Here is a 26785-nt window from a genome sequence, read left to right as displayed (position 1 = left end):
GAGGGGCCAGGGATCAAAACACCGACCTTCTAATTCGTCACACTGAATTGACCAACGGCATAGGTTTGGTTTCAACACAGGTGGAGAGACATAAGGAGCAGGGGAAGTGTGGTTAGAAATTTGAGCAGAAAACACTTTATTTCCTGCTTTCTGGTGAATGCATCAATTTATAGCAGAAAAGTCTTTATTTATGTAAAGGAAAACAGTAAATTCAAGTGCCAGGAGACAATTCAAATTGTAAAATATAAAAGAATATAATCCAATATGGCTCTCTGGCATTCTGTATTGCTTTTAATTAATATTATGAATCTCCTGCAGATCAACTTTTCTCATTTAATGTTATCTTTGGTGGGAAGAGTAAAAGCATGATTTACTTTTCCCCCTCTTTTGTGTCTTTAACCTCTAAAGGACTAAAAATAGGCCTAGGGGTTAAAAGGTTAAATGTGCATGTGGCACCTTTTCACATCAATGATACATTCATTCATTTAAATTAATTTATAAATCCCTGGAATTGAAATGCTCTCTCTCTCCTTCTGTTTCAGCAAGAAACTCTGCTCATGTTCAAACTTTCTGTACTTTTTTTTAAAGTTTGAACAATACAAGAATAAAGTATCAATTTAATGAGAATAAAGTCATAATATTTAAAGAGAAAATCAACCCTGTAAAACAAAATCACTTCTGATCAGGTGTAATTCTTACCATTGTGTGGCTTATTGTCCACCTGAATGTTAACTTCACTTCCTTGAATAAAGTGTCTACAACCACTTTGTCATAAACAATCAAACCAGCAGTTTGAACCCCTGGAGCTCAGACACAGCGTGTATAACAATCCACTTATCTGGAATGAATATAATGATGTTATATACCTGATTAAACAACAAAGCCTGGGCTACAATATCAAACAAATCCAGCTAAAACAAATCATCAGCAAGATATGAACCAAAGAACACCAACAACATGAATCACTTTATCGCTTAAGATCAACAAAACGCTCCTCACCTTTGAAGATTACACAAAGAAAAACATTTTTCCCTGCGGATTCCCACTGGTATATGTTTCCGGTATATCCTGTGTCTCACTCAAATCATTCCGAAACATTAGGAGGCCGTTCAAACCAGGGGTAAGGATTTTACTTTTAGCGAATCGAATTTTACACTTCACGATGGCTAACAGTGCTGACAATCTTTTGCACGTGGTTGTAGCTCAATTCTCTAGGCTCTGATGCATCGAAGGAGGGGTCATTCACTCATATTGACCAATGGATGGCTTTGCTACTGGCCTGTGTAGTGGGAGATGGTATGAAAGCTGAAAAAACTCCAGTCTGCAGAGAGACACAACAGAGAGGGTGCAGAGAGCATTCTGACCTTCAAAATGAAGCCAAACTGCTGTATTTGGATGTATTGAACACCATTAGTGATATACAAGTGAAATATATAGTTTGGTAATTGAGAAAATTCAAATGGCACACATTGTGCCAACATGACCATTTTGGAGACCTTGTCTGAATTCTCTGTACTAAAACCTCTAATTTTGTTCTGCTTCACTTTATCAAAGTCAAACTTTGCAGAAAGACTGTTATATATTTGTTACATATTGTGCTATGATTTGGGAGAGTTTTGAGAGTTTTCATATAGCCCAGGCTCTCAAAATGATGCCAAACTTCTGTATTAGATAGATTGAACACTATTAGTGATAAAAGAAGTGAAATATATAGATATATAGTATTTAAAAGTACAATAAGACAGCGATATGTGCGCCTTCCAAAATCAGAATTGACGTTGGCTGACCAAAGCTGACCTGTACACCGGCATTGATTTCTCAGGCATACTTCACTCTATCAAAGCCAATTTTTTTTAAAAGGACTGCTGACATGTTGTGATATGATTTGGGAGAGTTTAGTCCTGCCTGTGCATCATTTAAAATCAATAAAAGTGCTTTTTAGGCAAAAAAAACAAAAAAAGAACCTGAAAATGTTCAATTTGAGCTGTGTGTAACATTCGTTTCAGCATTTACCAGTAACATATACAATGATATATACACATATTAATAAAGCTCACATTTATTTGTGTTATTTTGCCATTTAAATTATTCAAATAGACCTTGTAGTTAGCGAGATAAGCCCCTTTGCGTAAGGGTAGGACATTTTAGAGCACAGGGCTAAAAATAGGCCTAGGGTTCAATTAACTCAGAGATTACAAACTGATCAGCTGTTCTGGAACCGAAACGTTTAATCCGAGTTCAGGGTTAAGTTAGTTAACCTACACATTAACATTAAGGGTTAGTTAATCTACACATTATCAACTGAAATTTAAATATACCAGTTGACTGATATAGGTTCTATATTCAGCAAAGACATTTAGAATTCTTCAGTATTTGCAATGTTTAAACTATAAAATTAACCGCTTCAATCCACAGACAAAAGCACACAAACCTGCCAACTCTTTATAGGTCTCGCTGGTAACATTGTGATGAGTTATATTGACAAGATCCTTTGAGATCGGTAAAAATATTTGTAGAGACAATTCAGCAGTGCCTTGAGATTGTCAGCGTTAATAAATATGAAAAATAGGCAGACACACAATGAGAATCATACAGAATAGTAAAAGCAGTGGAAGCTAAGGGAAAGCCTATAGCCAAATGAATCATACAGTATAATCCTAAACATTTCATCAATAGATACTTAAATAATTAAACCAAAAATACAATTAAGAAATTATGCAAAACTTTGCAAAAAGTCATAGTTCAAGAAGTGATTTAAAAGAAGTGGTAGGTCCACAAAAATAAGGAGTTGGCAGTGATAAAGGGGAGAGACATCACCAAAACAGGGTAGAGAAAATGCAGCAACAGTTACTGATAAATGATTGAAATGAAGCTGAAGATCAGGTGGAATACAAGGCTGCAATAGTCAAATATCAACAAAGACATATGTGATAGTATCTTATGATGTGACATCACGCTGATGTGATGTGAGGACTTTATACTAAGAGGTCACTTTCGGCGACGCAGGGAGATGCGCTGCAGTCTCCTAGCTTTCCCCCTGGCATCAATGGGCCGCATCTCAGTGACCTTTGACCTGACCATCCGGTAGGAGCCGGCAGAGTAGCTGGGTCTTTTGCAGTATTGGATCAGAGTGCAGTCAGGTTGAGGGCCTGCAGAGACAGTAAAATTGAAAAAATTGAAGTTAGATTCTATGGCAACAGTGGCGCATCTACATCAGAATCAGCTTTATTGGCATTGGAATCCGGTTTACACATTGTCGGTTTACATGCCGGTAGCTATACGAATTTTGCTAGATTTTTGTCTTAGTTTGTTGTTTGTTTGTTTTAAACATAAGATAAGATAGAACTTTATTAATCCCGAAAGAAATTATTGTGCCAGAGTTTGATCACAAATTACAACAGAATAAAAAAATGAAAAAAACAGAATTAAAAAAAAAATGATGATGAACAATAAAATAACTACTTTTGGTACAGAGCGAGGACCATTTGGGTCTAATTAATATAATCAACTGGAAGATTTACCACAATATCACGCATTTTTCACCATGACTCGGCGAGCTACGCACTCCGGACAAAGCTACGAACACAAAACTAAAATCTAACACGGACAATCAATATATCAGAAAGCAAGAGAATTCGACACAGATTCCAGAGATATCTTCAGAATTTCTCTCCGTGAAACCATTACAGAAATATGAGCAAACAAGCACCAGAACCACAAACCGCTTTATCAATAATAATCATAAATGCTTCTCACCGTGAGCTGATTTTGTGAAGAGAACGGATAAATTCCCAGTTATTTCCATTCAAATATGTGTTTGACGTATATCCTGTTTGTCATTGAACTGTTTCCTTGAAGAAAGGGGGGTCTATCTAACTTAGGGGAGCTGGGGGAAGGGATTTGACTTTCGGCGTAACGGATTTTACACTCCGCGAGGGACGGCGTGGTTTTGATTCTGACCTGCTAACGATTCTGTCAATCTCTCCCACGTGCACCCAGCTAAATTCCATAGGCTCTGACGCGTCGAAGGAGGGTTCATTGACTGAAATCGACCAATGGGTTGCTGAGATAGGCCTCCATACACACAGAGAAACTGCAGTTAGACGTGGATGGATCCATGGATCACAGACAGAAACAGGGAGAGGTTTATTAAACTTTCAGCTGCATCATTCAAAAGAGATAATCATGCTTTCAGTGCTTTTTATTTCAGGCGAACCTGAAACTTTTTGATTTGAGCTGTGTGCCATCTTCATTTACTCTTAACCAGTAACATATACACTGATACTTACACATCTGAACACATCTAAAAAGTGTTACCTTTATTATAACATCAACATTATTCAAATAGACCTTGTAGTTAGAGAAATACACTCTTTTTAGTATGGGTATGCAATTTTAGTAAGTAATTTTAAAGTAAGTTAAGTAATACTTCATAGTGCATAATAGAGACTAAAATAGAAAAGTCATATGGAGAATGACTTGAGAGTGAAATTGTCAGTGATATTGAAAAGAAGTATGAAAATATATTGCACATAGTAAAATAAAAACATTGCACATTAAATTGAAATGAAATTATGCATGATGTTGAAAGCAGTAATATTGCACATGATGTGGTTATTATTGTTGTAAGTGTCTAATGATTGAGCTGTCCTTCCTGCAGAAGGGGAGAAGTTATATAGTTTGATGGCCACAGGTAGAAAAGACTTCCTGTGGCGTTCTGTGGAGCACCTCGGTGGTCTCAGTCTACTGAAGTCACGTCAGAGCACCTTCAGCGGGACGTGCAGGGGATGAGAGGCATTTCCAGACTCCAGTTCCACTCCCAGGACAGAACCAGCTGACAGAATACATTCATCAACATCGGAAAAGGAAGAGCGTGGGGACTGCATTAATGGCAGCAAACTTTGAGACAATCACAGCCGACAACCCAGCCAAACCTGCTGGACCAAACGCCACCAAACTGCTCCAGAGAGGAGAGGGAGAAGAGCCGAGATGGAGGCTAAGCTAACCCAGCTGGAACTGAGGCTACTCCACTGCTGCTGGCTGTTTAATGTTCGGTCGCAGGAAAATAGGATGGTTGAAATTAGACTTTAGGCGAACCCAGCAACGGGAGGTCAGTGACTGTTGAGCCCACATCTTCACAGAGACCTGGATCCATCGTTCATCAGCATCAAACTGCACTTTATGGGAGGACATCAGGACAGAGAGCAGGACTCTGGTGGACCAGAGGAAGGACTCTGTGTTCACATCATGATGCTCGGTGCTCAAACAGTCAAAGTTGATGGACAATGTTTTCCTGATGTAGGCCATATGATGTGGTTGCGGTTGTAATATGCGGTTTACATTCCTTATGATGCAATTTAAAAACATGTACTACAGGAATGTACTACTGTTTTGGTTTTGTTTTGTTGCAAATTGACTACAACTACATTTCATTGTTCAACACTGTGTTGCATAATGACAATAAATGATCCTTGAATCCTACATTGTAGTCGTTGAGCTGTGTGTCTGTGTGTGCATGTATGTGAGAACTTGTGAGAACTTCTTGCAACTTGTGCAACTCTCTAAAAATCAACAAAATCTACAAAGTCAGCATTATGCACCAAACACGAGACATCTTGGATGGTTCACATAGCCATTGTCTTTTAGTTTTTTTAAAGCCATGTAAATGCAACCAAGGAGCATTAGAGACGGATTATATTTTGACTGTTCATCGGGTCACCTATGATGTTATATTATTTTGTTTAGCAGTCCTGGTGAGTTACTGGTTTGCTTTATTTCCATTTTTTTCCCCCAATACCCATTCATTGTCTACTTGTGCACCAGATGGCCCAGGCTTTTCCACTGTCTGTCTTCTGTCCCGCAGCAACCCCTTCCCCTCCAGTCCCAGTCACGTGACCTTCCCCACCCACCTGCTCACCTGTTTCCACTTTCCTTCCTGCAGAATCAAACCAGTGCTTTTCCATGCATTCCCTGTTGGATTGTTTCTTTGTTACTTGATGCCATTGCTTTTGAGCCTCCGATGCGCTGACCTGGAACCTGTACCTGTCTGTCTGTCTGCCAGCACCTTTTCCTCCGCTCTATCCGTTTCCTGTGGACCCTCACTTAACCTGTCCAGACTTGCTACCCATGCCAGTAAGCCTTTGTATTTTCATAAATCAGTTTCTTTATTTTGCAAATACTGCACCTGTCCACCACAATTACTGTATGTTATATATATACATATATATACACATAATTTTATATTTGGTGTGTTTTATATTTGAAACATATATTTAAACACTTTCTCTATTTTCCGATTAGATTCTCGCACTTTCTCTTTATACATATTTAATAAACATTGTTGGAAGGAGCCTGTGATTCTTTATTGCCAACAGTCCCTGTAGTTGTTGTGCATATTACAATAAAATCAAAATGTAAATATTCAAAATCTGACTTCTGTAAAAGTAACTATATTTGTAAAGAGTACCAGCATCAGTATTCGCCACTGAAAAATAGTAAAGGGAAAATGGTTGAGTAACATTTTAAGCGTACTTGAGCACAGTACTACAGTACAACTAAGTTGTATGTACTTAGTTACTTTTATACTGTGTAATTGTTCTCACAGTGAGGAAGTTGTCGGGATGCTTACCGTTCTGCCGCTGCTGCTTCTTCTTTGTGTGGCCCTCAGGCTTCTTCTTGTCTGTGTTATTTGGGCCTGATCCTGCAGGTCCCCCTGTAATATTGCCTCCTTCCTCCTCTTTGGACTTTTGAACCTCCTGCATCCTGTTCTCCACCTCCACCTGTCTCTCCACATCTGTCTTCATCTCCTGTCCTGAATTGGGTCTCTTTGACTGTTTCTCCTCTTCTGTGTTCTCCTCCTGTTGGCCACCCTCCTCTGCCTCCTTCTTGACCTTTTCCTCCAGGTCTACCAGAACACACACATACAAACACACACACACACACACACACACACACACATTAACAGATGCAATATTCTCTATAATGTTGCTTCATTTGACATCACTACACTCAGAAGAAGTTAGGATGTGCTGAGCCACGGAGAGAACGTGTCAAAGCTGCTGCTTTTCAAAGTTATGTTTGTCATGCTTGTCGGTCGCGGGCTCATTCACATGAACAGAAGAAGGTCTTAGTAACAAACAGACTGGACCTGTATGTGTCCCTTTTAATTACACACTATCAATCTATCATACAACATTATTTCTTGTGACACTGGTTAGCTGCAGGTCACATGATGTCTTCTCAGAGCTAATACGCTTGGAGCTGGTTCTCAGATCTCTATTTGAAATTGTAGATCCCAGATTGGAGGGAGCCATGTCAAGAGTGAGAGATAGTGAGTGGTGAGTGTGGCTACCTTTGGTTGCCTGGGCCTTCCATGTCTCCCTGTTGTGATGAATCTCTTCGTTCCATGTGATCTTGAAGCTCTTGAAGTCCACCAGGTTCAGAGAGCAGCTGCCGTCTGAACCTGTACTCTTCACACTAGACAGCTTTCCATCACTGCCACTGATACTGTTGACACTGTGGACAGTGTAGATATGCATGTGCACACACACACACACACATACACACACACACACACATCCTCTCAGTCATGTCGGAGTTATAAAGCTAGTGCCTCTTGTTGGAGTGAGCGACACCTTTCATATCAGATAGATAGATAGATAGATAGATAGATAGATAGTCACTTTATTAATCCCGAAAGGGGACATTTTTCGCTACAGCAGCATTTATAGATGCAGGTAAAGCTATACAAATAACACAGTCAAAATATTAAATATAAAATTGCACAATATATACAATAAAATAGAATAATATTAAACTAACTAACTAAACAATAGTGCAAAGATTTAACCAAACAAACAACAATTGTTATAGTTGTGTGGATGATCTGGCCAGAGGTGTATTATTATAAAGTCTTATTTCAGGAATCTTCTCCTGCATCTGTTTACACTTAAAAGTAATAATAATAACTTGTTAACATGTAAAGATATGTAAATATTGTTGCCAACTTGTTTAAATGATAATGCAGCCGTGATATTTTTGCTTAAATATGCTTATTATGATAGTGTATTAAAGTACTAGTTTCCTTACGGTTGCATTTATTAAAGAAACAGTGTTTAGGGGGATCTATTGGCAGAAATGTAATATATGAATAAGTATGTTTTCATTCATGTAAAAAAATGTTGTTACCTTAGAATGAGTCGTTAATATATACACATTAGGAGCAGATTGGCGCCCAGATTGAACAAACCAAACACTAACTCAAAATGGGGCCATTTGAGATTTTGCGTCGGCCACCGTAGGTCTCCTACACACTTGGGTTTCAGTTGGTTGCAATTTGCAATCTCACTGCTTAATGCCCCCAGATCCTACACCAGACCTTTCAATAAAAAATGCATCTAAGCATGATAGTTACATATAAGATATAAACACCAACACTGCATATTTAATTGCATAGTTTTTCCTGATGCCTTATGGAGAGTCTGGATTACAATGCAGAAAAGTCTCACCATGGTCTCCACCTGTTGTACATTTATTTTATTTTAAATAATTTAGTATTTGTTTGCCTCTATTGAGCTGATACATTTCCTTTCTCATGCATATGCACATTCTGTTTTAGTTTCTCTTTCTCTTGTAGCAGGTGGATTATAACAAACTTCCATTCATTATAAATATGACGTCACAAATCTTTCAGCAGGAATCTTTAAAGTGTAACATCACCCCGAGGTCCAAGCCTAAGTCAACCCACTGCATAACTTTGAAAAATGCAAAAAAGTGGGCAAGGGGCTGAGCGATAACACCATGCCCACTTCCGAATGACGAAAGCCTCAACGCAGCATCTAGCTTGGAAAATAGCCATATGGGGCACTGAATTCAACGGATTATCAGATCATAAATGAAACAAGAATTACACCCTGTTTGCAATAGGGTTAGACAAATAGGTCCAGAGTCCCGAATAAAGGCTTATGTGTAAATGTAACCTACTGTAGGATATGTAGTATATTTTTCCTAAACCTAACCAATGTTGGGGTTTCTCTGGACTTCAGTTTTAGTTTGTAATCCCTGCCTCATGTGTCCTGTGTTAGTTTAACCTCCTGTCTTTGTGGTCTTCCCTCCTTTTTTATGTGTATCACCTGTGTTTTATTAGTCTCGTCAGCCTTGCTCTGTTCCCTTTATTTCAACCACCAAAAGGTATTCAGCCTGCCGTCATTTCTGTCCACCTTTGTCTTGTTGTATACATTTGTAAAGAAATGTCTGGAGTGACTTTTAACAAAATATCTAACATTGTCTATAAGCCACTGAGGAGCAGTGGCTTATAGACAAACAGCATAAGGTCAGTTTCCATGGCTGTTGACTACTTCCCAATGCTCAACCATTTTGTAGGCATTGGTGCCTATCAAAAGCTCCACGTCAGCTTGAATGCAAAGAACACAAAAACCATTTAAGTATGCCCAGTTAACCAAATCCTCTTCTTCAATATAATATCAGTGCTCGCAGGCCTCTTCTTCAGGCTATAGACCTCTGGTAGATCATGTTTTCCCTGTGAAACGTAACATCTCAAAACCTGTCAACATGTAGCTGGTGTTGGGATCTGGCACGAGTGTGTTTGGTTATCAGCAAATATGAAAAATGAAATTATTGATTATCAATAGAATTATTAATGTCAATACGATTATTAACAATTATTAGTAATATAACGTGGCACCACCCTGAGAACAGGGACCAATAACCAAACTATAAATTAAGTCTCATAATTAGTGTTCACTCACAATGTCAATAGTCAAAGTACTGTTCCACATTCAGAGTGAACAGGGCGAGCTGTTAATCCCTGCAGATGAAGGAGAAGATTTGCTGGGTCTTGAACTGGTGTGACGTTTTCGGCTTGATTTCTTACTATAAACGTTTGTTTCAACATTAGAAATGCTGTCACAGAGTTTCACTTCACTCTCATGAGCATCACTATTTTCAGCAGGCTTGGAAATGTTTCCATTTGAAAACATCTTAATCACAGCATCAGTAAATTCATCAACACTAAATCTCATGTTTCTCCTTTTCTTCATGAGATAACATTTGTGAAAGAGATTTGTGTTCTTCCTTTGCTTCGTTGCACAGAGTTTTGTAATTGTCAAAATTACAATGCGCCTCTATTTCATATTCCCTGTCATTCATTGTGTCCTGATTCTGATAGTCCCTTGTCCAATTATAATCCGAAGCGAAACCCAGAAATCTATGTCCATTCGATCAGACGTTGAAGTTTAAATGTCAGTTTTTGTCTTAACTGTAGTGACTTTTAACAAAATATCTGACAATATCTATAAGCCACTGAGGGGCGAACGGGAGAACTTATTTGGATGCGTGTTATAGGCTAAAAACAAACAAGTTGTTGGATTCCTGTCCCACACAACTGATTCTTATCGCCAGGCAATTACCTACATGCACTTCTATGTTAATGCTCCACCCTGTGTGCAATGCCAGAACTGCATGTATACAATCACATTATGCTTTTACAAACTAAAACATTATGCTCCAACAATTTCAATAACACCAGCATTGATTTGTTTCATCACAGTACAGGAATATCATTTAGTTCATATATTAAAAAAATCATGTTTAAGTGTGCAGTTACTTTTTAATGCACCACCCTATCACAACAACAAAGCTGTGTTTACATTTCAAAGGGAGTTTGAGACTCACAAAAAATCCTTTTAATTGGTTATGAAAGTGTCTTTAATACTGATGTATCTATATGAACTGAATAAGCAAACAAGACCATCAGCACGAAGAGTGGCTGTTTCTATATAGGTATGGTGGAGGTGGAGAGCTCTGGCAGGAGGTGAAGCGCTCCATGCCCTTGCAGCGGCTTCTCTTCCGGCCAGGAGTTGCTATTTAATATTTATTTGTAACTAAATGTAGTATTTGACATATTCTTTTTGGTGACTCCTAAAGGTAGCATTAGAGAAGCCACTGTTGCTGATGGCAATAGACAATTTAACAGCATTCCAACTATTGTTATCCTGTTTCTTTATTGTTGGAATGCTGTTAAGCAGTTAAGAATGTTACACACAGCTCAAATTGAAAATTTTCAGGTTCGTTTTTTATTTTTGTGCCTAAAAAGCACTTTTATTGATTTTAAATGATGCACAGGCAGGCCTAAACTCTCCCAAATCATATCACAACATGTCAGCAGTCCTTTTGAAAAAAAAATTGGCTTTGATAGAGTGAAGTATGCCTGAGAAATCAATGCCGGTGTACAGGTCAGCTTTGGTCAGCCAACGTCAATTCTGATTTTGGAAGCAGCCGATATAGTTGTTTTATTGTACTTTTAAATACTATCTAACTTTATATTTCACTTCTTTTATCACTGATAGTGTTCAATCTATCTAATACAGAAGTTTGGCATCATTTTGAGAGCCTGGGCTATATGAAAACTTGTAAAATATGGCTAATTTTCGTCAGAATTTCAGTTTTACGTGATGTATTTGAACCTAACACAGCCTGTGATTGGTCGATTTGCACAATTCCCACAGTTCTGAACCCGGAAGACTCTGGGCAGTGCAGTCATTCGTTCTTTGAGTTGTTTACAGAATTTTAAGCCAATAAAATAATTGAGAACTGTGATCCGCCCCCATGAGTCAAACCCATTGGCCAAAACTGAAATTATTACTCATTCGTCATAGAAGCTCGTCAGCGACTCAATTTATTCCCCAGCACGAGAGAGAGACGGCTTCGAAATGCCGGCACAGTTTATTCTTTTTTTTCTTTCGATTTTCATCCAGGAAACATCTAAAAGGTGTGGAGCGTTTCAATGTTTATGATGATGGGCTGAGTTGATATCTGTGGCAGATCAATAGTAACATTCTAATGGTTTAAAGTAGAATAATTTGGAGGCGACAGTTCGATGCAGTTTGTTGTGCTCGTGCTCCTGGATATGAAGTGTGTGTGTGAAAGTGCCGTAGATCGCGGCTGGGATCAATAACAGAGAAGATTGCTCGCCTTCTCCTGGTGAGAAATAGGTGAAATTGTGGTAGTACTTGTAGTACCTTGAAGTACTTTGTGTATATATATGTTTTTGAGTGATTAAATGGTGATTAATGGTCCATTTGATCGGAATCTCTTCGTCATGTACGTTTTTGAAATATTTTAAAATATCATTTCATTCGTTCTCAAAAGTGATTTGTACTACATGTGTACACTCTTCGACCCCCCCTCAAATCCCCCATTTGGGGTTCAAGAGGTTTAGTTTAAGTTAAACGTGATATTGCTTTGCCTGTTTTTGAAGATTTAATGGAGTTCAAGTGGACTGATTCCCTCTGCGTTGTATGTTTATTCATCTTTCATGTTTTGTGTCTACAGCTTGAGTGTGATGCAAATGCAAGTTTATTTTATATATTGTCATCTATTTTGAACAGTTTGACGTTGAATTTGATGACAGTGATGTTGACTGATGTGCAATTAAGACAAATAAATCCATCAGTAACAGAAGAACCATGGTTGTGTATTTCCTAGAGGGAGTGATATACAGTTTATCTTTCTAACTATCGTTTGTATTCTACATATATTTATAAAATGTAAATTGTTTAATTAAAAAGACTAAATTGTATATATCACCTAGTTCATGTGTTAAGAGCCAGTCTTGTTGTTGACTCCTCATCTCACAGCCCCACACTGACATGGTGTTAAAATTATACCAACCTGGGTATCTGATGAGTTTTTTTGTGTCAGATCTTTTTTGACTACGGATTATAAATGTCTGTCAGGAAAATAGAAACTAGACTACAGACTACATTCATGTTAAAGTAATCCACAAGTATTTTTGACATGTTGCAGTCCCTTGCAACACCCTATAAACTAATAATACAGTATGAACTATATACTAATCTTCACACTGAAAAGTCAAGCAAAGCACAATGTGGCAGTAAGGATGTTAAAGGTGTTAGTCCCACCCTAACAGGTACAACAACATTAACAGTGAAGTGAGAAGACCATCTGTATGCTCACTCACAGTCCAGCCTGATAGGTGATATCGCCTGTGTGGGTGGACTCCGGGTGAGCCGGACCTTTAATAATTGAACGGGCTTACTCTAAGTCCAGCCCGTCTTGTCCATGCAGGAAAATATTGATATTGTTATTAGAGTGGCAGGGCATGTTAATATGAAACCACATATTTAGATGGTATGACACTGTGTATAATCAATAACACACTTCCATAACATTGTGATTGAGTTTCATCAGAGAAACATGTACGCTATACGTGTCAGGAGGTATTTTCTACACTACATGATAATGTCAGTATTAGCTAACAACATAAGTCTCAGGAATGTCATGCAGAACATGAGGGTCTTTTGTGTGTCACCTAGAGCGTCTGAAGCCAGCCAATCCAGAGCAAGATGCCTCCTCAATAAGCGGTGTCATAATCTTCTCAATCATTTCCGTCAACACTGTAAAAGTTGGCTCCACGATGAAGTCAATGAATCCTGCAGGAAAAGGTAGACATGCCCAATTAAAATTCACTTTACCTTCGGCTTGTTCTTGTTTCTTTTTAATCTAATTCAGTGAATTTGGAAAGTGGAAAAGAGGTTAAAGGAGAAAACGCAAAATGAATTTTTCTGCCTTTACAACAATCAAATCAATCAGTCAAGATCAATTTTTATAGCACCATTCACAAAACTCTATTGACACTGAACACTTCACAGATTACAAACAAAGAAACCGACATTTTGCCCGACATACAATACTTAATGTAAACAAATATACGGTACAAATGTGCATATGAAGTCATCTGGCAACTTTTAGCAACTTTTTGGAGCTACTGCTAGCTACTTCCATTGGAATAAAGTTGGCAACATTGCTTCTAAACCAAAAACTTCAAACCGCACATGTTCTAGAAGGAATCTAGTCCAAACATCAGCAGAGGTACATGAGGACTTTTCTGGGTTTTTTTGCATCTTTCTTTTTTTTTTTTTGCAGAAAAAGTACTGTGCTTTGCTCGAGACATGTTACCAGGTCGCCGACATTAAGGAAATCACTTTGGTGGACAGTTTGTTGTTTGGGTTTGGTGGGTCCGAAATGACCCTCAGGAAACTGCTCCAGTGATGTGCTGGATGTGAGCTGGCCTCTGCAGCGCTTTGCGGCCCATCCTGGTGCAGCTGCCTTACCAGGTGACAAAGGCTCTCTGTAGTGCCCCAGGAGAAGTCCCTGAAAATTTGGGGCATCAGGCCAAATGATTGGGGGGTCAGTCCCACCCCCCTTTCTTGTAATCCACAATGACCTCATTGGTCTTGGCGACATTCAGGGAGAAGTGGTAGTCCTGGCATCACTGGTTGCACCACCATTGGGATCACCACAGGTAGCTTAGATTAAATGAAGGCTTGTTTTTCACTTAGGTGCTTGTCTGTTAAAAACCTGCCTTTTCCTTCCTCCACTCGGCAATCAGATCTTCAGATCCAGATCTACTAATCCCTGGATTGACCTCGAAGCCCTGAGCAGTTTCTACCTCTCTTCCTCACCTCAGGTGACAGACTAATCTTCACCAGTTTGTTCGTCCACTAAATAAACATTATAACTTAATCAGAGCTCAAATGAATGAATATACACCAGGTTTTGGTTGCATGATTGTTATGGTCATGACCCCCAATCCACAAAACGGAACAAAATGCCGGATCAAATCTCGAGACACAGTAAAACAACGGTTTTCACAACAGAGAAGATAGTCCGCTGGACAGGACTGTTGGTGACAATACTAAAGAACAAACACAATGACCCCTGATGACTACATATGAATTAACTCGATTTGTGGTGTCATTTGTAGACCTTACCAATCTGAGATTGTGCCACCATGGTGGATTTGCGGTCACAGAGAGGGGAGAAAGGTAGACCCAGCTCTGCTTCTTTATCACCCTGAAAACAAATGCAGCATCACAAGGTACTGTCAGCACAGGGACACATCATTTCATCATCTTCGTTTACTTATTTATCCTTTCTTTCTTACATCAGTCTTGTATTATTATATCATTTGTAAATGTAATGTTGAGTTGCATTTGAACAACAGAATAAGACTTATGAAGCCTGTCATTGTGCAATTCGGGCCGTGACTCATGGGCAGATCCAAACGTTTGATGCCACCCACATTAAGCAGCCTTTTTTTCCCTGCTTATTTCTGACATTGACGTAGACCCGAAGAAATTTAAACAAAAGTACATGTTCCATAAAATGGAAGTTACATCTTCAAAAATCTTAATGAAATGCTTACTATTGCAGACTAAGTGACCATGTGAGACCAGCATGCATAGTTCACTTTGTAATAACTTGGACCAGTGCAGTATTATAGGATGCTTAAAAAAAACAACTCCTGCACCGATATTAGCATAATTAATCTGACCAGACATTAGTACCAGCCTCATTTTGTACATAAGCTAATTGGTCACACTGACGAAATTTTATCTGGACAAATGTGGCTACTTGAGCAGTGAACCTCGGATTAGATAAAGATTTATCTAATCGATTTGACCTTTGATTTTCTGTGTTGCTTCAGGCCTTGTTGCTTTTCCTCTTTATTTATTCCGACCCTATAGTTAGGGCTGGTTCAGGTTTATAGTTAGGGCTGCCTCAGGTTTATAGTTAGGGCTGCCTCAGGTTTATAGTTAGGGCTGGCTCAGGTTTATAGTTAGGGTTGGTTCAGGTTTATAGTTAGGGCTGCCTCAGGTTTATAGTTAGGGCTGGCTCAGGTTTATAGTTAGGGCTGGCTCAGGTTTATAGTTAGGGCTGCCTCAGGTTTATAGTTAGGGCTGGCTCAGGTTTATAGTTAGGGCTGCCTCAGGTTTATAGTTAGGGCTGGCTCAGGTTTATAGTTAGGGCTGGCTCAGGTTTATAGTTAGGGTTGGCTCAGGTTTGTAGTTAGGGCTGGCTCAGGTTTATAGTTAGGGCTGGCTCAGGTTTATAGTTAGGGCTGGCTCAGGTTTATAGTTAGGGCTGGCTCAGGTTTATAGTTAGGGCTGGCTCAGGTTTATAGTTAGGGTTGGTTCCGGTTTGGAAGACTTCGGTGATGTGCAAAGGCTGCAGGGGCAGAATCCACAAAGGTAGGAAGACAGGCAGGTACCCTATCTTCCAATCATTTCATGGGGCCTAAATGAAATGATTGGCATTCTTAAGCGACAAATACCGGAGTTTACCTCTTTGTCAGTGCATTTGATGTATTGACTGTTGGAAGGATGTAAAGATGATTGCAACAAATACAACAAAAAAGCTTTGAAAATAAATTGCCTAGCTTTAAGTAACACTAAGATGGGTGTTTATGGCTACTATTTTTGTATTGTGTAGTGTTAACTGATATAATTAATAAGGGTCCTGAACTTTTTTCCTTTTTCAGTATCAATTAATTTAATTTAGCTAACAGATCAAACTGCAATTGCATCCTTGTGTATTTATATGCAGGCAATGCTTATTCTATTTGAACTATTGTAATATGTTGTCATAGGCTGCAATGTTATAATAGTTTATTACGTTGAGTATGCAGTATTGATGTTTGTGAATGTACAGCACAGCACCACCACGAGATGGTGCCTTTAAGTGAGGCAGAATAGCAAAAGAAAAATTATTGTTTGGTGTTTAGTAATTGCAGTTTGTCGTAGTAAAATAGTAGCTTTTCAACAGCAGAGAAAATGTGCTTGTGAACTATAGAGAACAAACAGATCTCCTTCGAATTTGTTGTCAAGTGGAAGAATAAAATCACTACAAGTTAAATTACGTCCCAGCGTCTGAGTCTATGGCTGCAAAATACACAGAGTATATAAAATTATAGAATTAAATGCCAGTTGTTTATTTTATACATTTTTAATTATCATGCATTTTTATATCTACGCATATTTTTTTTTGACTTATAGAGACACCTTAGTGTGTTTATTATGGAGAGTCCCAAAATAGCAACAGTAATTACACATAGATTTTGGAATCAATGTTCTCGCTGAAGACAACATGCTTGTATCAATGTTTGAGATGTATAGCACAAAAAAAACACCCGACGAATGTTGTAGCAAATATGTTAATATACGCTCGTTGTGCGGTTACTATATATTATATTACTTAAGATCTACCAAAATGCAAAAACTAGAAAGGAAAGACTGGGAGAGCTGCTCAATGTGGGCGGAGTCGAGCTACGTGGAGACTGCAAATCAGGCCAGTTTTGCCTAAGAAATACATATTTCTCAAAGAGAACCAATACTATGTTATGATGTCTGATGTCAGAAACATTTTATTAACACCCAGAGTACTCATCTGGTTGTGGTATAAATGCTTTTTTTCTCCCCCTTTTAATGTAATCCTTGTTGCAGAGCAATTTATCATATATCACAAATTAAAGCCAGCTCATCGATTAAAAGTGAGCCAGTGTTGTGATAATAGGAAGCAGGTGGCATGTTTTTAGGGCATTACCTGTCTGAAGAACTCCTCCAGAAGGGATGTAGTCCAGCGATGATGGAGGTCCCAGTGTTTGGCAGGGTGGCTGATGTCAGCAGTGTGCAGCAGCAGGGATAAGGCCTTTGGTTTGTCAATCCTGCAAGTACAGTCCAGTCAGTCAAGGACACAACATGCTGCTGTGCAACTGCTAAAGAGAAGTACTTGCTTGAGTGGCTCATGTACATTATGAAAATGATGAAAGCCCCGATTTAAAAGAAAAACGATCAAGCGTTTCAACACCATTTTAGAAATGATTTCCGACCAAGCTAACACGCCTGAAAACGAATATCACATGACTATTCACGTACACTGGGCGTGCAGGTGCCGATGTAAATAGGAAGTAGATTGGTTAGTAAATAACATTTCTTTGTACAATCAACACTTAAAGGCACTTGCAAATGACATGGTAGTACAAATGTTCAGAAAATGCAAGAGTATTATAGTACTCTTTAATAATAAAAGGTTGTGCTTGATACTTAAGCTCTTCCTCTATAATCGTTCTCTATATACTCAAATGGTTAAAACAAGTTTTACTTTTCGTGTCAATGTTGTACTGGAGAGCATTTATGCTTTTGTTCGTTTACAGTTTCTTTGTAAACTTCACAATAGTTGTGCAGAACAAAAGAAGCATTGATAAGAAAAGGAAAGTCCTCCGTTTTGTGTCAATCGCCGTCCTCAAAGCCGCAAACCATGACTTCAAACATCCGCTTCGTAGGGCTGATAATGTCGCTCAAATTACAGCTTAATTCCTCCATATGTAGGCTCTGTTTTGGGGGTTTTAAAACTCAGACAAAGTCTGGACGAAGTGTAGCCTAAGTATCTGGAAGCAAACACAAATTGCAAAATCATTTTGCAGGAAAGTGTGTAAGAGCTGGCCTGAAGCAGCACTGTCAATTGCCGTGGAAGTTCAGAACAACGGCCGTTCATGGGAGTTTGTAGGCAGCTCAGAAAACTGCCAGTAATTGATGTGGAGTTTGTATTTCTGGTAGTTTTACAAGATACAAATCAGAGTGTAGTGTATGGACGAAGCGGATGCAGATGTAGCGTTAGCTACTCTATTCGGCCACGTAAAAACTCAGAGGTCTGTACTGCGCATTGGGCGCTACAACTATTAGAAAAGGGCCGTGTTCACTGAGGTCCAAAAAGCATTTGTATTCATTACAACCATATAACTTATTGTGATCAATATACCAATATTATTTACTTTTACTTTTAACTGAGAACAACAACTTTCTGAGCTGAACAACAGTTATCTGGTAGTTTTAACGAAAGCATATGACCTAATAATATTAGACATTTTCCGACATTCCCTTATGTATAAGGTGTGTTCAGGTTGTTTGTCCAAGTATAAGCTAAAAGAAACAGTCCGCTGTAGGGGTATACAGTCTTATGGCACATATCGCTTTGGTGGTTTAGTCACTCTGTTTGAGCGCCTCAGAGCCACTGGTTCGGGCTCCAGAAGCTCTGGTGTCTGCATGTTAGCGTCAACAACTTCCTGAGAACTGCTGGAGTCTTCACCATCACCCAGTTCAGCCTGTGATTCCGTGACATCTATATCAGGTTCAGCAATGGCTCGAGCTCGCAGCTGGTCTCCATGACGTCTGTGTACTGTGCCAGAGTCCCGCTCTCTGACTTCATACGACACAGGGCCTGTCTCACAACCAACCCTGGAATCCACTTTCCCCGCCACAGTGCTGCGCAGATAAACTGCGTCGTCTGCATTAAAGAACCGGTCTGCAGCAGTGCGGTTATGGTGTTCTTTCTGTTGATACGGTCTCTTACGCACCGTCTCCTTGGTACAAGGCTTTAGGAAATCCAATCTTGTCCAGATATGTCTGTGAAGAAACATCTGATTGGATAAAAGCTCTACTTAAAACAAGCTTTGCTGGAAGAAGCGCAACTGAGGAAGACAGTAGCTGTGCAATGAGATAATTAGCTAATGGAAATAAATATACATGTATTTATTTACAATACATGTGTATTTATGAAATAATTAAATTATAAAATAGCTATAACTTTGGGATTCTGTTACAATTACAACTCTATAGGAGTCGTGTTAAGTTGCTGCTAATGAAAACTCAACATTTCCTAATACCATAAGCTTTTAAATAACATAATAACGGGAGACTTTTGTTGTAAAGAATATAGGAAATTAAATGTGTTTATCCACCATTTTACAGCCGCTCCTTTGACCACTTCACGGCGGTAGTCCAGCTGTTTTGACACTGACACAGTGATAAAAGTTCACTCAGCTCCACGAAAAGCCTACAGGTATGTGATGAGCAACATGATTTCATAGAGAATTAACATCATGAATAAATCTACTCTGAGGCATATCGGTTTCCTTTCAGTCATTGAAAACAAAACAGGATAATCTAAAATATGTTGCTATAATGTGAAAAACTTCTTGTTTTAATGAAAAACATTCTAAACTTCACGTTGTAATGCGATTCTGATCCGGTGTGTGGAAATCTTGCTGTTCAACTCAGTGGGGGATATGGGAATTATAAAGGAATACATTCATTGAAATTGATGACTTTTGGAAACAGGGTTGCCTCCATGCTAAGTTCCACTTTGTTACATTAAAATGGTTATTGTGCTTTATGAGGAGCAGAAATGCAAGGCTCAGCTTTCATTCGCTCACGTCACTGTGTTCACTCACTGTACTGGTGCAGTCTGGACTGCTCACGTGTGCCACCTGGTGGTCACTGGTGCACACTGCAACTCGTGCTTTAATTAACTGGATAAATCAAAAGTCCCCTCTCCCTCTCTGCCACCACAGGCCAGCTTTACCTGTGAAACCAGCTAATTCTCTAGGCACTGGTAAAGCATGGACCACTGTGACTTGTTAGCAAGATCCAATAACATCAATAAACATTTGTTATATCTTTTTCTTGGATCAGCTGTTGTTTTGCAATAAAAAACTATCAACATCAGCATTGATGAAAAATGGGCAATCCAAACAATCTGTGCAAAGCCTCTAACTTTATATAACTTACTAGGCAGGTGAGTCCAAAAATCAGTAACCGACAACCAGCAGACAAAATACACAAGAAACTAATCAGACAACAGGACACAGGTGGGCAGACACAAGGGCAGCCTGAACGCTGATTGAAGAGCAATGCTGACGAGACTAATACAACACATGTGATCACAGAAAAAAGGAGGGAAACCACAAAGACAGGAAGTCAAACTACCACAGGACACAAGAAACAGGGAATTTCAAAATAAAACAGGAAACAAACTAAATCAAAACCGAGATCGTGACACCCATCTACTGAGCATCAGTAAGAAGATATACCTTTAAGGAGTGAAAAAGGATATTAAAAGTCAATACCCTCCCAGTCATAACCTGTTCACCCTGCTGCCGTAATTATCATAAATGTTTAAAATGATTAGGCACCGATGAGGCTGTGAATGTTTGGGGTGGTTTAAGACTGGATCTGTAAAACCCTCACATCCACCCTCAACATATTATATAGCTTGTGTATGTTTTTTTCTCATACAGCAAAATGGGACTACAAACGGCCTTTTGTTTCACAACCCTGTTGTACAATGACAATAAATAACCTTGTAACTTGTAACACCGACAGCCGTCCCTTCAGGCCTCCTGCCGAAGCCACTCTCATCCCAAAATTACAAGTAGAGGTTAAAGCACTGATATAGTAATTATTAGTGGTATTACATATAATAGATTATATGTAAACAAATAGCCAAGGCAAAATTAGTAGGGCCCAAAGAATCATTTTTCTCAGGCAAGTTCAACGTTCACTCAGCTAGTGGACAAAGTCAGTGCAAGTTAAATCAGGTTGTATTCAGCTAAAACAACACCACGACAAAACACTTTACAACACAACACATTTTCACTCAAGTGATATCTGAAATTATTATAATGGTGGTATCCCAACTTTGCGTCCTGATTTGAGTGTCAGCATCAGATTGTGAAGGACCGGAGTCCGGTTTATGACTTGGGTGAATCCACTACTCACGCCTCAGGTTGCTGCAGGACGCTTTTCATGCCTTTGATCTGCTGGAAGTGGCAGGACATGTCTGTGGCCAACACCATCTCCACTACCAGTGCCCGCAGTTCTCTGAAAGAGTGAATGACAGTAACATACTGTATATCAAAAACTATTGGATGTATTGCCACAAACGTTCATGTTCCCTTTAAAATGAATCATAAATAAAGCTTGAGGAAAGTTTACTCACAGAAGACTGTCTGCGATGTATTCATCTCGTTACTGTCAAATTTGAAAACCCTTCTCTGTTCCTGACAGTAATTCAGTGCTCGATCGATGCAACTCTCCTCCAAACCATTCAACTCCAGGTTAACCCCCAAGGTACTTTGTACAAGAATACTTTGTTACTTTGTTTCCCACAGTCTGGGTTTCTTCAGCTGCTGCTCCATTTAAGTAGCAGTAGGAAGCACATTAAGTAGTTTATATGAACTGATTCCTACAGTGGAATTAAACTGTAAATTGAGGGTTGTATTGTATAGTGTTACCAACATTTCTCTGCTGATCAAAGAGCAGGAATTACTATATATATATAGCTGAGCTGTGAAAATAAGTTCAGCTGTCTCCTCTTACCTCCAGTCATCTTTGGAGAGATTAGAAAGGATGTTCATTTCTTCATCGTTCTGTAGAAGTCGATATGCAGCACTGACGTGGTAGTTCTCCAGAACAGCTCGGTCATTGTACAACATGGCTGTGTCTGACCTGCAAATCCCACACAGCTATACTTACAAAATGTTTCGGATTAAAATGGAAACAATAATATAACCGTCATCATCATCATAATAATAATAATAATAATAATAATATCAATGTATGAGGCAAAGCTAATTATTTTAATTAAAAGAATTAACAATAGAATAATTAGCAGCTTTTTATTATTTAACCTTTACATGTCTCTTCATATTCTAATCATGGAAACTTATTGTAAACTGTCCGCAATGTCCTCAGCAACTGCAATGATTGAAATGCTACAAAATGATGCTAGGTGGGAATTACCTGGTCTGAATATGGAAGTTATTGGTGGTCCCTGTATGTTCATAGTCATGGATGGCAGCTGCAAAAATGATGGCAAAGATCTCCAACTCAGTTAGCCAGTGCTGAGGGAGAGAGAGACAGACAAACACAGAGGAATGTGAGAAAAAAATATAGATCACATTCACAGGAAGAAGAAAAAACAGACGCTTGCTTAACGTTGTGCTGTACTCCTGCCTGAACAGAAATGTCACAGAGGGCTCTGTGCTACCGGGGAGGAGGGGCTTGTACTCTGACACAATATCTGACTGAGATCTGTTTCTTCGGACTGACTGAGTGAAGGGTGAGAGGCAACTGGGAAGTAAAGAGTAAGAAGTAAAGAGTAGGAAGACCTCTTTTAACACTCTCTCTCTTTGGCTGTACCAAATAGTTTAGGAAACTATTACAATAGACCAAACCTTCCAACTTCCCTCTCTCACAGCAAGCGATGTGTCCTCGTCTCAGTAATGGTTTCAGTCCTTATTCCAAAAGTCAAAATTTAGATATAGATAGATATAATATTTAAACAAATAAAGTAAATGTTTTTTATCTGACAAATTATTCCGCTTTAATTCATATTAGTTGCCGTTTATAAAAATATAAACCACAATGACAGAAAACCATACGTTTTGGGGTGATTATGTCATTAAATATGACGACAAACATTCAAAGCATCCTTCGAAAACCTCAATCAGAGCATGAATGTAAAAAAATGACATTGAATACAGTCCTAGTCTGTGAGCCATCCTGTACCTTTTGGTAACGCAATGTCTGTATTGTACATGTATGCTTCAGTATGGGTTTATGATGATTATATGACTTGTATTTGGCGATGTCATAGTCATAACACTAAACTGCAGTCACGAGTGATTGATGCATTGATGCATTATTGTATGCAAATTAGGCGTGGCTGATCAGACAGGGCAATAGTTGAGTTGTGATTGTGCTTGGGGGAGGGGCTTTAAAAAGTCACCAGGGCCCATGTTACTTTAAGGCGGTCTTGGTTAGCAGAGATGTCTCATTTAGGTTTGAACGATGATTTAAATCCGTGGTTGTGTCTCGCTTTACTGCACTGCTTCACTGAACAGTCTTTCTTTCTGTCACAACAAACCAAAGTCCCGTAAACCTCCAGTTTGTCATGCAGCCTTCCATTCATTTATAGCCCAAGCTGAGACAACTCTAGAGACATCACTATTACATCATTATTATTGGCTCAAACTTGACCTATCATCAATCAAGTATCATTTATACCGCCCCGATTGGGTATTGAGTTTTGAAAAGCTCTATGTGCTGATCAACTTGTAAGATTCACTGAAAATCTGCATTCACTTCTGAAGTGCATTGCATTTTGCTTTAACCCAACCCAAGACTTACCACCATGCCAGTCTTGAGGAGCAGGTAATGGATGGTCTGTGTGACGTCAGCAGCATGCATCAGGTTGTGATAGGGATTCTTGTGTTTGCTGTAGCCCACCTCCAACGAGTCCACGAAAGATATGAGGGCAGAAATAGGGACCTTCAATAGAGGAAAAAGGAGCAATGAGATACCCTGACAAATACAGCCGTAATAATGTGAGTTAACCACGGTCACTTCCCCTTGAAGGATTACTCCAGGTTATTCTCAATTGTGTAGGCCAAAACTATGTATTTATTCGCAAACTTGAATTTCCAATTCAGACTCGTCTTCACAAGCTCACAAAAGGTGCAATACAAGAAACGGTCTTCTTCTAAATTTAATTTTATTACTTCAAAAATGTTTGACCTTTCCTCAGTTCATAAAGTGAGACTTGTAAAAAAGTACTCCACCTATTTAGCATTGCATATAACCAGAAGTGCACGTAACTGGAACGCAGGTATGCAGGGAGAATAAAAATCACTAATGTGTAGCGTCAATTGTTTCAGAACAATGTAAAGACATGGTAGTGACAGTGCTCACAGTGCAAACAACAGTGAAAGTGCTGAAAGAGCTAAGAGTGTTTGTCTGGATGGTGTTAGCTGTAACCGGTGTATGAGAGCACGCTCACATGCACTAAAGGTGAAGGTAGACATCACTTCACTATATCTTTACATTGACAGTAGCTGTTTGCTGCTATATTAATGTGCAGAGTGCTCTTTTAACCTTTCCCGAAAATGACCATTTGAAAACTTAATGCAGAATTTTGTTTGTCAAGACTTAAGGGCATACATGTTTTCCTGGTAGTTTTGAATAACTGTTCACCTTTTGTCATCATGGAGAATTATTGACTTTATTCGGGATGCACAAAGCCCAGCCTGTCAGGACATGAAGTCCATAGTTTACAAGAAACAGACCAAAGTTAGCCTTAGCTTTCATGGCTGAGTGTTTTTTGTGCGGAGACAGTACTTCACTGCTGCATCTACAACGAAAAACACAGTCATGTGCAGCGTTACTTTGGAGGTGATATGATGGAGTTCAGGATGGGATGTTGAACAGTAACATTAACCTCATACAGCTTCATCAGCTCCCTCAGCTGTAGCTTCTACATAGTTCATTTTATGATTATTAACTTCCACAGTAATCAGCATAAAGATTTCAATATTAAGAAACAACATGTGGTAGTATTTATTGTTGTAAGTCAGCTTATCTGTCTTGTGAATACCAACAGCTAAGAACGGCTAACGTTAACGTTAGCTAGCATTAGCATCGTATTTTATAAAACCTACAATTTGATAAGGCATTCTTGGTGATATCTTTACTATCTTTATTTTCGTGTAAGGCACATAACATGCCCATCAACTCATGGGTTTATAAGACACCAAAAGTACAGCTGCAATGGCCACACATTTCATTAAATTTCATTCAATCACAAAGTTACAGTTTACCTCACCACTCTGTTTTACAATATTCTGCCTTCTCTGCCAGGCCTGGCAAATAAAATCTGCTACAAAAAAAGGTCCCTTTCCTGAAGCACAACCCAAGTTTTTCACAATTATCCAGGCAAAAGAAATCAACATAAATGGAAGTCATTTTACTAAAGAATACATAGCTTATGTCCTCATAGAAAGGACAGTAAAACTAAAAGTGCAATTTCACCGAGCTTACATAAATATATTCTGTCCTCTGGAGTGGAATGAACCTACCGGTCTCTAATGCTAATGTTCCTGAGCGCAACTGTGCACATCGGGATCGTTGTCTTTTGTTTAAGTCATTCTTCACATATAGTTCTGCACTATAGTTATTCTTTATGACACAATAAGTTTGTAACTTTTACGCCATATATCAACAGACCATTTTTCTCTATGCATGAGAAACAGTTTGTCCTAATCTCCTGAATATCACAAAGTAACCTGTTCCGGAAAATTAATGACAAATCATTCATATTAAACAGAGGTTTCAAACCTTTAACCCAGGGATGGCCATGTTAAGGAAACATCTTTTGAGTTAGTCTCTGATCAGACATCTTCACAAGTCTATTCCAAAGCAGATTTGTCCCAAGAAGGATCGAATAGCTCTGTGACGCACAGTGTTACAACTTGTGTGGTCACGGAAACCAAAACACAAGAAGCATAGTCAGACACAGGAGTTATAGAGTTGTGTATGGAATCCTAGATTATCACAATGTTTAACTTTGTTCAGTACAGATGCCAGTGCTCCTCCCGCTGACTGATCAAGGACACTGACAGCTTCTTTAAATGTCATGTGCTCGTCAAGAGTAATGCCAAGATATTTATACTGGTCAGTGTATGATAGCACTATTGAACCAATGATTTCTGTCTAAAATATACTATTGGTGTTTTGTCTTGATTTGCCACTATCCTCCATTTCCATCACCACTCTGCAACGATGTTCAGCATAGTCTGCAGATCTATTTTCTGTTCAGCGAGTACAATTACGTCACCCGCATATAATAATATGCCCACCGTCTGATCATCAACTTTAACCCCCAAATTAGAAGCTTTGAAGAGATAAATCAGAGCAAGAAGAGAGTATATGTACTCTTACATCAAGAATTAGCTGGACATGTTTTAGCAAACTGATCGAACTTAAAATATTAGAAACACCTCTCAGTGTAATGCATTCAGCTCCAACATTAACTATGACCTCAATGATGAACATCAAATTAACATCAACACGTCTCACACCAAATGTCAACTAAAACTGAACAATTTGAAAAAGTTCTGTAAAGGTAGGTTTTATGGGTAGTTTTCAGTAGTTTTGTATGGGTTGTCTGTTATTACAATTACATTTACTTTTTTACTAAACTGTTGGTCTAAGGAAAACTTCAGATGCTTCTGCCGAGGAGAGGGAATATTTTATCGCTGCTGTTTCAGCAAACAAATCATAGGCTGCTA

At 38.8% G+C, this 26785-nt stretch overlaps 1 protein-coding gene across 1 annotated transcript in view; it reads right to left on the bottom strand.

Annotated features, from left to right (window-relative positions):
• Window positions 1-2988: 2988 nt before the first annotated feature.
• The window catches only part of pde1ca (phosphodiesterase 1C, calmodulin-dependent a), a gene marked incomplete at both ends in the record, with an annotated part of 35171 nt that continues 11374 nt past the window's right edge, over window positions 2989-26785 (bottom strand). The window contains 11 exons of the mRNA XM_079181106.1: window positions 2989-3149; window positions 6629-6811; window positions 6869-6904; window positions 7352-7515; window positions 13352-13472; window positions 14814-14895; window positions 17425-17545; window positions 21438-21539; window positions 22038-22166; window positions 22461-22561; window positions 23850-23990. Of these exons, the coding sequence (XP_079037232.1) occupies window positions 2989-3149; window positions 6629-6811; window positions 6869-6904; window positions 7352-7515; window positions 13352-13472; window positions 14814-14895; window positions 17425-17545; window positions 21438-21539; window positions 22038-22166; window positions 22461-22561; window positions 23850-23990 (1341 nt within the window). The remainder of the gene's footprint in view (window positions 3150-6628; window positions 6812-6868; window positions 6905-7351; window positions 7516-13351; window positions 13473-14813; window positions 14896-17424; window positions 17546-21437; window positions 21540-22037; window positions 22167-22460; window positions 22562-23849; window positions 23991-26785) is intronic.

Source organism: Pholis gunnellus, assembly GCF_910591455.1.
Source record: "Pholis gunnellus genome assembly, chromosome: 20".
NCBI classification, from domain to species: domain Eukaryota; kingdom Metazoa; phylum Chordata; class Actinopteri; order Perciformes; family Pholidae; genus Pholis; species Pholis gunnellus.
Note: the sequence above shows the minus strand (reverse complement) of the source record. Positions and strands in the feature narration are given on the sequence as shown.